The sequence below is a fragment of the Passer montanus genome, unplaced genomic scaffold, assembly GCF_014805655.1.
Source record: "Passer montanus isolate IOZ18808 unplaced genomic scaffold, ASM1480565v1 scaffold99, whole genome shotgun sequence".
Classification (NCBI taxonomy): Eukaryota; Metazoa; Chordata; class Aves; order Passeriformes; family Passeridae; genus Passer; species Passer montanus.
Genome location: NW_024375367.1, coordinates 1,697,710 through 1,712,937, shown reverse-complemented (window position 1 = coordinate 1,712,937; position 15,228 = coordinate 1,697,710). Strand labels below are relative to the sequence as shown.

Here is a 15,228-nt window from a genome sequence, read left to right as displayed (position 1 = left end):
ATTTAGAGAAATAAAATAAAAAAGCAAAAAATTTGCATTCTGTCTTGCTTGACAGACCCCTTTATTTTATAGTAGATTTTCCTTCCATGGGCTCAAATTATGGAAAATTAAATTCAGTTATTTACTCTCTCATGAAAAAGCATAAGACATGCATGAGCCTGGCAATACAAGAAAGCCTGAAAAATTTATGTCTATTCTTTTTCACCATCTTCTACATCAAAAAATAAAAGAATACTATAAATGCTGATATCTTGCAAGCCATCTTGTAGTTGTTATTCACCTGAAGGGATGCACTGCCTGTTCATCAAGATTAACTGGAAGTGTAGAAATGTGAACATAAGCAAACAACTGCAGTCTTTGAAGAAATTCTGAAAAAGAACTACTCTGACGTAAATCACCATAAGACCTCCAGAATTTAAGCAGAAAGAACATTTCTGGTGTATATTTTTTCTTTAATTTTGATAGACAATTATTTTATTATTGATAAAGTTAATACACGTGTATGCTTTTAGGAATTTTTAGGAAGAGCAAGGTACATTCACATTCTTTGTCTAGCAATACTTCATTTATGGTTATGTTCTGGAAATAGTTCTTCCTTAAAATGCATATTGCTTTCCTTTCTCAAACAGTCAGGACTGTGATTTCAGTAAGCTGTGGCTTCACATGGTTACAGAACTATTCAGTTTATGCATTATTCCCAATAGTGCTTTTGTGGTAGCATTGCAAATCTAGCAATGTGTTGATTTGTTTGGGGTTTTTTTTCTGATCAGTTTGGTAACTTAATTTTAAGAACTGTCTGTTTAAAGAAAATTCTTCTTTGGCAGTTGATAGAAAAAAATAGCTCTATGAAGTTCAGAAGAATAGAAGAATATTGTAACACCAAACCTATTCCTAGATGTAGATGATTTAGAAGTGTCCTCCATTTAGAAGAATAAGTGGTTTGACATATGTACAACAGTCTCCAAAGGAAGTGATGGCAACCTCATCACTTGAGACATATGAAATGTACTATATAAACCAGGAGAAATGCATTCTGTCATTGACAGATTAGTCTGTCATTGACAGGAAGAAGCTGAACAACATTTCTTGGCCAATTTCTCCTATACCAGATATATTGGAAAATTATTTTTAAAAACAAGTAATTGTCTCAGCTGTTGAAAATAAATTCAAGTGCAATTTTACTAGAAAAGAAAGAGGTGTATTGAAATGATCACTGGAGTCCATTAGAATTCTCAAGCATGGGACGTGCAGTCACAGGCTGCTGTCTCTGGAGTGCCCATGTTGCTGCATTGAGCTCTTTTTGTGTTGTGGTTGTGGCTAAACCCAAACTGAGCCCAGGTGTAAGCACTAAAGTTGACCTAGAGGTTTAGTTTTGACATCTGAAAGAAGCAGTGTGATTTCTTGGTGAAAACAGAGAAGCAAGCTGCCACCTATTGGGGGATATAATGAGAGATGCATAGTAAGGACTCCCATTCTTAAATTTTGTAAGAATCTTCCTTTTATATTAAATTGCATTTCATTAAATTTTCTTTCCACAATGTTGGAATTATTACTAGGAGGATAAAAGACACTATGTGATAAGAGATCACCTGGAAAAAAAGCTTAAGCTTTAGTTTATTTAATTTCCCTTGTGCAATTCCTGCTTTTTAGAAAGTAGCATAGCAGCTCTCAATATAAAAGTTTTGTGCTGATGAAGAAAACAGCTGCTTACACAAATTTAGAGTATAGCATTTAGGTCTTCTTAGGGCTACAGGACTTGATAGTGAGATGATGACTGATTCCACATGTGTGTAAGTATGCTCAGACTGCCAGGAGACAGACAAACTGATAAGGCTAGAGTAGTATCATAATTACAGGCTTCAAATAATTGAGTACTTTGGAGATTCTAAAATCACCCATTTGTATCAGAGCCTTCCTCTACTGTTTTCCAGCCCTCTCCTCACAGATATGAGCATTATGCCTTTCTTGTACAGTTTTGCCAGGAGGCAGTTTCTGCATGGCCTTCATTCACCTCATCATCTACTTTTAGCAAGAGCATGATCAGGAGCTAAAATTCATCTCTACACAGATACATGCTGTCTTCAAATGAACAGTCAGGAGCCTTGAAAATTATAATAAAGTTAGGAACTGCCTACAAAACAGGAGAAAGAGGCTTAGATTTACTTGAATTAGATGCAGAACATAGACTAAAAATCACCTTGGGAGGAAAGAATTGAAGATAATAAGAAGCAAAACTCTGGAAACCAAAACAGTACCAAAAATAGAGCAGTAGCAAAGTAGGGGTGACAATGAACAACAATTAGATTAGATAAAATTCTGTAATTCTATATCCACCAGAAATAAGTGTATTTTGATGCCATCTATGGAGAATCATTACATCACAGAGTATATAAACAGTTGTACCTACCTATGGTCCTTTTGAGACTGCACCTGGAATATTGGATTCACTTCTGGATGACTTGAAAACAGAAGCATTCACATTTGGATGGAGTTCAGAGGATGAAAGCAAAGTGAATAACTTTGGGAGTTTAAAGAGCATGATATATGCATAGTATTTTACAAAGCTTATTATGAAGAGCAAGTAGCTAAAGAAGGATAATCCTTTTCATGAAAATGCAGATAGTATGTGTAGTAAGAAGTAATGGAATTACAGTTTCAAAACGTAAAAATTTGAATGTGTAATAATTTTTAGAAAAACTTCCTCCTGTAGGGTTTTATTAACACACACAACAAACTGCCAGTACCCCATTTTTTTGGTCTCTAGAATGAAACTGGTCAAAGGAACAAATACAAAAGGGTTGGAAAGTTTGACATTCCCTACCTAATGTCTGATTCCATTATTTGAGCCGGCCAGCAGATGTATTATTCAGTTAGGTCATCGCCAGGCCAGGCTTTGGCTGTTACATTTTTTTTCTTGCAGAAAAAAATAGCCTGGGTGTGATGCTGATGTGTAAAACGCAGCAAGGTTGTGCAAGCCTGGAATTTCTACAGCAACTTAGCAAAGGAAGTAGAGAATATGTTTACAGAATACTAAGGAATGTTTGAAGTAAGGGTTATTCTGATTCCTTATCTATAAAAACAGCAGTAATAATTTCATTACAGTGGGAAGAATCCTATGTGGTAGTGCATAACATGCAGTGGGATATTTTTTCCCCTAGCTGATGCTGTTTTCTTCTGTTCTTTTTTTTTTTGTGCTTTCTGCAGGCATATATTATATGTAATTTTATGTGGAAGTAAATAAAAACCCTTATATTCTACTTGCACATTTATAGATGTAAGCATTTTCTTTAAATAACAGCAAGAATGCCATAATTTCATCCTGATACTTACCGAAGAAAACACAGAACAGCCTAGGAAACATCACAGAGGCACAGTGTCATAAATCAGCACAATTTAACTAATTGGTTAACAGGCTTTACTAAAATTTTGTGCAAATGAATAAATAGCAGGCTGGGATTTTTTATTTTATCATTTGATTGTTCAGCTGATTGTTTTACACTTCAAACTAAACATGGAAGTGGAAGTGGAAATGGTTTTCCATCAAAAGAAATCCCTTTAAACTTGTGAAAATTAGACTTATTAAAAAGACTGGAAAAGACAGTCAAGTTACTTTCAAGACCTATTACAGTATCTTCAACATTCGATTTATACATCAGGGATTGTTGTAGCAGTTTTATTTATCCATACAAAGCTGGACTGATTACTATGGAGTTACTCATGAAACATTAATAAAGCACTATGTTCAATGCTAACATGATTATGGTCTGACCTCAGCAATGGTACAAAGGACAGAGGCAGAAAGTGTCCCTGATAACATTACCCTAATGCTGGGCTCATCAATCATAATCTCCCAGTTTACCAGGGAAAAAAAAATCCACGCATAAAACCTTCCACAGATGTGCATCTGTAGTCCTACTCAGCCTCTCAGTCCCCACAGACTCAGAGCAGCCCGAGAGCCAGAAATAGAACAGGCTCAGTCAGTAAGTCAAGCATGTTAAATCAAGGCAGGGAACACCACTGTGAAACACTGAAGCACAGCTTTTATAATAAGCATTCTTTAGTTTTGAAACAAAAGATTCAAGATTGTGTAATTCAAAGTTAATTATAATGATATTTTAATTATGGCTTATGCACATATTAAATTACAAATTGCAGTGCTGAGAAAAATGTATTCATGATAAATTACATTTTTGAAAGACTAAACGATGTCTTGTTTTTGTTATACATATTTTGTTCCTATTACATAACTGTTACTAAGATTGAATTTTCTTTCTGTCTCTGAAATGATTTATTTGCACTGCTCTACTGCCAATTTCATTTTTGTACCATTCCCTGGCTATTCAGAAGCATGCATGGTATTTCATAATTAAAAAGCTTCTTGAATAGTCATTAGCAATAGCTAGTATGAAATCTCTGTGCTATAAGAATCTGGAAGATCTTTTCCTCTTCACCATTCAGCAGCAGTTGACATTTCTTCTCTACCAGATAAGCAGTAGATAAGACTTGATATTATTTCCTCAAAAGTTGCTTTGAATTTATTTTGGGTATTGCCAAGGTTATGCAATTAAAACTGATTCAGGCAAAAGGGGTTTCAATCTACTTCAGATTTTTAATTACTTTTAGCAGTGATTTTTTTTTTAAACTTGCTATACTGCTTAAGAATCTTACTTATATCATGGAGACACTTACATAAAGGATCAGTTTCTCTGCAGACATCCCTGAATAATCCAAATCTGTATAGTGTACTTCTTTGTCACTTCTATTAAAATATTACTTATTAGTAATTTATAAAAATGTATAAAAATATATAAAAATAGCTTAAAAGAACATAAATAATCTCAGATGGAAATATTGCCTGAAATACTTTATGAGGAAAGTCAAGGATTTCACTTTGATAGTCAGTGCAAGGAATAGTAGCTGAGGAAGAGAAATATTTGGTGGACAGAATCTGCAATCGCTGCAGAGGACCATGGATATGAGGGGAGAGGAGAGAAGCCCATCTCACAGGCTGAAAGGGCTGATGATCTGGTTTTCAGCAGATCTGTAAAACCAAACTGTCTCAGAGTAATGATAAGAAAATATCTTTAAATATATTACATATAATTTAATAGCAAGATGGAAAACTCTTTGGAGAGACAGACAGCATATGAGCAAGGCAGCAAGGCAGGAACTGCAGAAAGAGAAGGTGCAACCATGGTGCAGATAAGTGTCAGCATCAGGGTTTTCCACTTCTCTGGTGACAAGAAATACCTGGAAAGATATTGTATAAATCCAGAACTTCTGATGTTTTACACAGCATATAGTCTGTATTACAATAAAAACCACTGCCTCCTATTGACATGCCTGTGAAAAATACCTTTAATATCAAATTAGAATGAGCATAGTGTGGGGAAAGTGTGCAGCATTCATAAAGGTCAGAAAAGAGCTATATTAAGAAGTAATTTGGCTTATAATAACTTTGTTTAGTTTTAACATCAACTGACTAATACCTCTTTCGATTTTACAACAGCTACAGGTCAGATTTTCAGCCTGTGGAAAATATGTGCATACACTTGCCTATAAACATGCAAAACCCACAAAATATGTATACACTAGATGTATAATAATACTTGCAATTTACCTATTAGCAATAAAATTCACTGCACTGGAATCAATAACATGGTAAACAGCGTTCTTAAAACTCATGAAAAAACTTAACTGGAATGTTGCTATTTGAAAATGAAGCCCTAATAACTGTTCAAACAAGTTAATTTGGGGAGTGCTTGAATAAAACTGTTTTGTGTACATGTTAGTTATGATAGATAATAAGGTGCATGTTGGCTCATTTCTGTTTAAGAATCTTAAAAAATCGTATTATAATTATATATTATAATAATATAGATATTACATAATTATATAAGTAATATTTATTATTTAAAATGTTTCTATAGTTCATATTAAAAAATGCTCATAAAATTTAAGCCCTCAAAAAATTTAAATCCAAAGTACTGATTTTTATGGCCATCACCAGCCTACTTTAAGGATACTATTGCTGTCTTTTTCTGTATGTTTTTCCTACTGTACCTACAAATTATGTTTTTTACAGAAAATTCCCTCACCTTACTCCCTACTGAGCATTGCATATTCTTGAGAAACCAAACTATGTACCTTTGACAGTGAACAGCTCATAAATTTTCAGGAGGCACTTACATGGAGGGGGAGTAGCCTGTGCATTAGAGCAAATTAGGGAGAGGATTCTGCAAGTAACACATGAGTGGCGTTGCAGAAGTACTTGGGAGAAACCAGGTCAGACCTGATACAAGAAGCTTTTCCTGGACTAAAGTAAATCCAGATTATAATGCCTTGACCCACTGAGGGCGAGATGGGACTTTGTAGCATTTTGGTGGCCCTTTCTTGAGGGCACCTTTCCTGTTTTTCATGCCTGGTGCCACACCCCTCAGGATGTCCCTGCTTGGAGGCCATGAACATCACACAGCACCCATTTCATCCTGCAGCTGGAGGCTTTGCAGTGTTAAGGCCCATGAAGAGCCCTTCTTCATCACAGCTCTGACTCTTCTTTCCACCTTCTACTCTGGTCTTTTCCCTAAATTCTGCACCAATCCAATGTTACACCAAGCAGCTTCCGCTCTTCTGAAATATATATATTCCCTTGCTATAAATTTCCTCAAAGTTTCTTCAAGAAACTAAGGTTCTTCCCCAAGGAAGGACCATTATACCTGTAAACATAATGCAATAAATCTGTTTAAATATTTGGAGACAAAGACATTATATGCAGCTGCTAAAAAATAGCTCATGTAATAAGTTATTAAATAACTATTAATTCACATGAAATAGAAGTTCTCCAAATCTGCCAGGGTCAGTAAGACCTCTAAAATGAAAAGCTGCTGAGTAAGGGCTGGTCATGCAAGTGAAAACTACCTTAGGGAAATATAACGTATGTGTGCAACTCTTTTAACTTGAAAGGTCAAAAAAAGTGCAATCCCCCTCATGAGCAAGATTGACAAACTGGTAACAATGAACAAGGTACTCAAAGTACTTTTTACCTTAATCTTCAGTGGCAACCTCTCCTCCCACACCTCTTGAGTGACTAGACTGGAAAATGGGGACTTGGGGAGCAAAGTCCCTCCCACTTTAAGAGAAGATCAAGTTGGTGGCCACTTAAGGAACCTGATTATGTGTCTATGGCACCTAGTGAGTTGCATCACAGAGTCCTGAGGGAATGACCTAGTTGTCAAGCCTTCTCCATGAAATGTCATGGCAGTCAGGAGAAGTCCCTGGTGATTGGAAAAAGGACAACATTGCTCTCATTTTTAGAAAGGATTTAGGATTTAGAAAGGATAGAAAGGTGAGCCCTGGGAACTACTGACCACTTGCCTGGGAAGGCCATAGAATAGATCCTCCTAGAGCCTGTGCTAAGACACATGGAGGGCAGGAAGGTGATTCAGGACAGCCAACACAACTTCCTCAAGGAAAAGTTCTTCCTGACCAACTAAGTGGCCTTGCATGATGGAGTGATGGCATCAGTGGACAAGGAATGGGTTGCAGGTGTCATCTGTCTGGACTTGTGTAAGGCTTTTGACATGGTCCCTTGCAACATCCTTCCCTCTAAATTGGTGAGAGATGAATTTGATGGGTGGGCTGTTGAGTAGATAAGGAATTGATTGGACAGTTGCATCAGCTAGGTGACATCAGTGACAAGTGGGGGTCTGCCCTGGGACCAGCACCATTTAATATCTTCTACAATGGCATAGACAGTAGGATCGAGTGCACCCTCAGCAGATTTGCAGATGGTCCCAAGCTGAGTGGTGTAGTTGGCACACCTGAGGGCTGGGATACCATCCAGAGGGACCAGAACAAGTAAAAGAAGCAGCCCATGGGCATCTCATGAGGTTCAACAAGACCAAGTACAAGGTGATGCACCTGGGTCAGAGCAACCCCCAGTATCTACACATGCTGGGGGACGAACAGATGGAGAGCAGCCCTGCCAAAATGACATGGAGATGCTGGTGGATGAGAGACTGGACATGAGCCAATAAAGTCTGTTTGCAGGTTGGAAGGCCAACTTCATCCTGGGCTGCTTTAAAAGCAGCATGAACAGCAGGTTGTGGGAGATGTTTATGCCCGTCTGCTCTGCTCTGCTCTGCTCTGGAACCCCACCTGGGGTGCTGCATCCAGTTCTGGGGTCCTTAGGAAGGACATGGACCTGTTAGAGAGCATCCATAGGAGGGTCACAAAGAGGACCAGGGTCTGGATTATCTCTCCTATGAAGACAGGCTAAGACAGCTGTCATTGTCCAGCCTTGAGAAGACTCTGGAGAGACCTTATTGTGACCTTTCAGTACTTAAACAGTCCTATGAGAAAGATGGGGACAAACTATTTAGCAGAACTTGTTGAGATGTGGCAGTGGGTAATGGCATTAAATGAAAAGGAGATAGATCAGACAAGATGTAAGCAAGAAATTTTTTATAGTCAGGATGAGGAAACATTGGAACAAGTTGCCCAGGGGTGTGGTGAATGTCTGATCTCTGGGAACATTCAAGGTCAGACAGGACAAGGCTCTGAGCAACCTGAAGTAGTTGAAGATGTCCCTGTTCATTGCAGTGGGGTTGGACTAAATAACCTTTTAAGATCCCTTCCAAATCAAACCGTCCAATGGTTCCGTGTTTTTGTGATTCTAACACCAGTGAGAGGATATTAGATGGGAAAAGTATGACACATGCTCTTTTAAACCAAGCATCGATGTTTTCAAATGTATTGTCTGCTCTTTGAGTAATCAAAAGTTCTGCTGTTTTCCTGAAATGCTCTTAATATTTGAGAAATAAAAATGCTAATTTTTCACCAAAGAAATACCTATTTTTTTTGTTGATTACCTATTTTTTTTGTTGATTACCTATTTTTTTGTTGATTATTTTATTTAATGACTAAATAAATAAAATAATAGTAAATAGATACATTGTCTGCTCTTTGAGTAATCAAAAGTTCTGCTGTTTTCCTGAAATGCTCTTAATATTTGAGAAATAAAAATGCTAATTTTTCACCAAAGAAATACCTATTTTTTTGTTGATTACCTATTTTTTTTGTTGATTATTTTATTTAATAACTAAATAAATACAATAATAGTAAATAGATAGAGATCAAAAGAAATTATAAATATGCAGAATTCAGTTGCTCAAGAGAACTTTTATGCTGATTGCTGCAAATGGATTTGAAGTGGATGCTAGAAAGATAACCAGCTTCAAATTCAAAATTCTTAAAAAGCTTTATTACATACATAAGGAACATTAAAAATTGAGCAATTAAATGTAAGGAAATGGTTGTTGCTGTGGCATACTTAATTTTATCCTTGCATCCTCCACTCTAACTGATGTAAAAGTCCTATAGAAAAGATTATATGGAATGACGTAGTTGCTGACTGTATCATGTTGCACATGCACAGTACAATATAATTAAGGATAAGACATTTTAAAATTATTTGTTGGGAGGCATGCTTTGAAACTAAATAGTATTAGTTTAATAGTATTTAATATTAAGCAATGTTAATGCTATTATAATAATATTGCATTATGCATATGATGGCTTCTGATTTTGAAAAGGAAACAACAAAATTTTGTATGGTTGTCTGCAACATTTCTTTATAGCTTTTTATGGTATGCTGAACTTAAGCCCTTGAAAACTGAGCTATGGGTCAGCTCTTAAGCCTGAGCCTTCCCATCCATTTTCATCAGAGAAAATAGTCACTGGTTTTGACAGAAAAAGGTCCAGTTTTCCACCAAAGCACAGAGAGTTCCTCTTCCATGAGGAGCATTACAGGGAAAATCTCTGAGGAATGGTTGCATGATGACCCAGGCATGGTTTGCCTTGTCTGAGTCTAGTCCTGCTTGTGGGGTGGTGAGGAGGGGGCTGCTGCCAGTAAACAGGGCATGGCATGGTACTGCTGTGCCTGATGATTAGTTCTGAAGCAGCCTCCTTTTGATGTAAATGAACAAAATGAATAATTTTTTCCAAAGTTTATCAGCTTGTAAAATGTGAAATTTCCTCAGAAACACATGAAGCTCTGTCCTAGCTGGGAAGTGTTTGTGCTGAGTAGTGGCACTGTGATAAAAACACTGGAGGAATCTCCATTTTAGGTTTAAAACTAATTTTAACTAGTTGGAAAATGAGTTGGAAGACTGCTTTTTTACAGTCTCATTGTAAAAAACTACTTGAAAAGCCCAGAAATTATTAAAATACTTGCAGCTAGGAGAAACTCAGTAGCTGAGAAGAAAATTAGCATGATATAAAGGTGAAGGAAAAAGAGAATATCTTTTTACTGCTTCTTTCAATAGAATAAGTTAAATTTTTTTAATGTTTGAAAGATCTCAAATATATCAAATAAACCTGAAGAGAAAATGTAATGTTGCCGCTATGTTTTCTTAGTTACTTCCTAATCCTGAATTTCACTTGCAGGCCCTGGAAAGCGAGTTTGTATCATGTCAGCTTCATCAGTGGATTGACCTTATATTTGGCTACAAGCAACGAGGACCAGAAGCTGTGCGTGCACTCAACGTTTTCCACTACCTAACATATGAAGGCTCTGTGAACCTGGACAGTATCACTGATCCTGTCCTCAGGGAGGTAGGTGTTTACTGTCACTTCATGCTAAAAACTGCTGTCATCTCACAAGAAATGGTACTTTTTCCATCTTTCACTGCCAAACAAAATGGATGCATTTGACTTGATTCAGAATTTAGGCTTCAGGTGATTTCAGAAGCAAGTGTGGATAAACTAGCAATGAAACAAATGGACCTAATAGATTTAATATTCATTTATGGTGTAGGAAATTATATGTAATGTATATTCTTTAATATAGTGTCTGCTACATTTTATAATTTACTTGTATTAAGTTCACTTAGTAGAACTGAAAAACTGGAAAAAAAACCTACATTGTAGATGTAGAGGAAAAAAAAATCTAACCTTTACAGTCAGATGATGTTGGTGAGAATGTGTCTGAAAAAGAATGTATTTTCTAGAGTGTCTGCTGCAAATATTTAAATTACTTTTACTCACGTAAAGTAGAATCAAACTGTTAAAGAAAATGCTTTCTATTTGTTGTGCGTTCAAGTACATATGTTTACATATGCATATGAATGAAATATACTTTTGGAATATATATAAGTGAGTGTTTTAAATTAATCAGTAAATTTTAAAAGAAAATTGTTCTAGATATCCTTGTACATTTCCTTCCAGTGACTGTATTTGTTTTCACTAAGACTAATAATTTTCATGATGGTTTTCTAGTACCTATTAATTTGCATGATGATTTTCTAGCAACATTCATTTGTTGGCTAAAATAATTGAAATTTGGTGGAAAGTGTGAGGAAGCAACAGCTGCTAGATGAGTACTGCTGTGATGAAGCTCTACACACAATCTTCCATTCCCCCAGATAGCTGCCATCTGCTGTATGCAAAACAGGAATAATGAACACTGCCAGGCAATGGGGTTTTGTTTGTTTGTTTGTTTGTTTCCAATCTTGCAGAGAGAAATCTACAGATTTCAGAAAGAAGTAGATTCCAGAAAGCATTCATTCAGCTAACTACTGAGTTTTGTCATGGAGGTTTCTTGGTGTGTTTTTTTTTTTTTTTTAATTCGGTTTGGTTTTTGGTTTGGTTTGGGTTTTTTGGGGTTTGTGTGGTTTTTTTATTTGTTTGTTTGTTTGTTCATTTGGTTGTTTTTTTTTTACCAATGCATTGCTGCATTCTGCTACATTTGGTGATTTTTTTAGGAGCAAAACTAAAAATCCATTCAGACCCTCGGCTTCCTAGAACTGATTTTTCTCTACATTCACTGTGTAATGCTTAGACTTTCGAAACAATTAATATTTACTTAGCTTTAAGACTGACCACAATTGCTTTGACTCCCCCTGCCTCAAATATATTATCTTGACATCTACATAGTAATTCTCTGGATTTAAAACTTTGAGCATTAGAAGAGTAATTCTCTTCTAGACATAAGAAGAAGCAATGCTTTTTAAAGTATAAAGCAGGTGTCCAGCACCATGAATACAAGGGATTTGCATGGCTTAGGGTCCTGATCTGCATGGGCAGACTCCTATGTCTTGACTTTTAGGGTCTACTCCCACAGGGCAGCTTGTAGGATTGAGGTCTGTCTGTCTGTCTGTGCACCTTATCTAACATATTATGACATGATGAGACTCTTCAGCTCTCCTGGGGCTCTACTTGCTTGCATATCTTGTCATCAGAAATTTAAGAAAATTCATGGAGATGTTTTTGTTCACTCACTTGTACATCTAACCCATGCCCTCTAAATCAATAACATATAAACATCTTCTTAGGCAATTTACACTGTAAATTTCTAAAAGCACAACTTAATCTTCATTGCAACCAGTTAGATTTGTACATAAATTTCATTGATAACAATGAGAAGAGAAATTTAACAGAAAAAAATAAATCCTCCTTATTTTTGTCATACATAGATAATAAAGTCATATGCATCCATTTAAAAATAGTATGCTTTTACTTCAAAGAGATCTCAGGATTGTTGATTTTTTTGTTTGTCATAATAAACTTTAAAAATACTTTTAATTTATTTTTAATCAGAATTTACAGTACATGTTTAAATAGAGATAAATTTAGACCTGCTTTCTGTTTTTCTGGAATCTGTTTATGAAACTAGTGCACATTCTCTGGCCAATGATAAAACATTTAACACATTGATGATATAGAGGACCATGTATTTGATGGTCACATTTCTGTTGTGAGTATATATGATGGAGTTTCTGCTTTTTTGTTGTTGTTCAGTTTGTGCTTGTTTGGGTTTGTTTGACTTTATTCTAGCTTTTGGTAAATATTACAGAAAATTAATTAAAAGCAAAAAGATATTTTAAAAGCCTCTTAAGGCCCCTTGTAAATACAGGAATTAAGGATAAGAACACTAGCACCTTTAAAATAGTAAAAAAAATTGTTTATCCTATTTTACAGTGGCAAGTGGTGGTATCTGTCCTTTTAATTTAGAAACACTGCAATTTAGAATTAATTGCACCATGAAGTTATACAGGAAAATGCATCTCTCAGTACCCAAGTGCTCATGATGTTTATTTTGTAAATAAAACAAAATGTTGTGGTCCTGTGTCACAGAAGATGGTGAATGTTCTTAATACATGGCTGTAAAATAAACCAACCAACACAACCTTATTGGCAGCAGCCATTATGACACCAGTAGGCTCATGTATGGCAGTAACTGTGGCCATAACTAATTTCATATTGAACTGAGTCCCAGGTGAATCTATCCAGTGAAATAAGTCTCCAAATAAAAAATATCTTCCCATTTATGTCTGAGCTGATTGAAAGATGTAATTTCAAAAGGTGGAGCCCTGTGACCTGTTTATAGTGTACCTTGGCCCTTTCACTTTCACCCTTTTCTTAAGCACCTCACTTAACCACTAAAAAATATGTTCTTTGCTTTCTGTGAAGAATATTAAAGTTACTTCTGTAGTCATCTATCTACAGAAAAATATTCAGCAGTGGAACAACTGATCCCTGCCATTCTTTACATCTTTCTCATATGCTTTGGGAGCTCTCCAAGAAATCTCTACTGTTTAGCATTGGAAAAATAACCATCCTGTGTTATTGTTCTTTGCGGATCTATTGAATAGCAGATTTTCCATCTGACTTTTTCTTCATTTTCTATATAGAAAATTCCTACTGATAGAAACCATAATACTGGGATAGCATTAAGTTTTACTTTACTTCACTCTATGAAATCACACACATCTGCCCCTGGAATGCCTCTTTAACAACTTAAGATCTGCGCTGGATGGGTAAAATAAACTGGTTTCATTTCAACATAGTCAATTTGATTTTTTCAAACAACTTCATAATTTCTGATACCACTGACCAAAAAGTAATTGGTCGCAATAATTTACCTCAAGCTGTTACAAGGGCAAGAGGAAAGTCTTGATTTACATGCCTCATGGAATAAAAGTATAAAATTGAATTTCATTGTTTCAATCTCTTATGATTAGAAATTGGTAAATTGTCCAGTTCTATCAGCTGTAATGCTCTCTTAGTCACATATTGCAAAAAGATTTTCATATTGTAATGAGGAGGAAAACAATGTGTAACAAAATAAAATAAACATTTTCCAGGAACATCCTTCTTTCTTTCTTTTTTTTCTTCCACTTCAACCTTTTTTTAAAGTAAAAGCAGTGAGGTGGAAGCTAAAACTTGAACAGCTTAAGGATATTGATTCATTCTTACTTGACAGGTGGAATAATGGTTGCAGCACTAACCACAGCAATTACAGCATTAAAATGTCAAGAAATTAGAGGTCAGAATAACAGATAATTTTCTTCCTTTTGTCAGATTAAAAATTGACATTCTTTGACAGCACAGGATTTCTGGCTGAGAAAATTATGACAGCTTAACTCATCTTGTAGTTGTAAGGCAGTAATTGATAATGAACTTTACCATGACAGTCTTCTCCTGTGGAGAAACATGACAGAACATCCCCGGTACAAAGCCTGTATCTCTTTTTAATATGTAAACAGTAGTTATATTGGACATTAGATGTTATTTGGAATTGTCTTTACTGTTAGTTTACATCATAATCCAAATCCTTTTCCACTAGACAGACTTGGCTGACTTCAGGGAATTGATGCTGAGAATGCTAATATATAAAGAACAATATAGGAAATATGGTTTATTTATAGTGCTTTGATGTTATGCCTCCACTTCTTTGGTAAAATATAGTTCCTCCCTTAGTTTCTCCCATAATATCTGTAAATTTTAGGAGCCCCTTTTTTCTCCAAACACCTGAAAATGAAGGCACTCAAAAATGCATTGAGTTGTAGTTCTTTTCATGTTAGGAACTTGTATGACATGAAGTGTTGTGGCTGAAAGGAAACAATACAGCCATACTGGTCATTGGAAAATGCAATATATGAGACAAAATTATTTTTATTTATTGCTACCTTTATTTAATGCTTTGTAGATGAAACACAAAATAATTAAGTGGACAGCTTAGTTCATAAAAGACTAATCACCTGTAGTACTGAAAGCACATATAACTCGCAGAAAAGTACTGTTTGGGGGTTTTAATTGGGTTGGGGTTTTTTTTGTTTGTTTTTTTTTTTTTTTTTTAATCATAGCCATATCTCTGTTTTTTTCCTTTTTGTACACTTTCACCTTGTTTATGATTAGAAATATTTTGAAAAATTGTTTCAGCTTTTG

At 35.5% G+C, this 15,228-nt stretch overlaps 1 protein-coding gene across 10 annotated transcripts in view; it reads left to right on the top strand.

The window, feature by feature from the left end:
* Positions 1 to 15,228, top strand: part of NBEA (neurobeachin) — a 453,154-nt gene that overhangs the window by 398,348 nt on the left and 39,578 nt on the right. For all 10 annotated transcript variants that reach the window (XM_039696621.1, XM_039696630.1, XM_039696627.1 and 7 more), the window contains one exon: positions 10,447 to 10,614. In XM_039696621.1, coding sequence (XP_039552555.1) covers positions 10,447 to 10,614 — 168 coding nt within the window. The remainder of the gene's footprint in view (positions 1 to 10,446; positions 10,615 to 15,228) is intronic.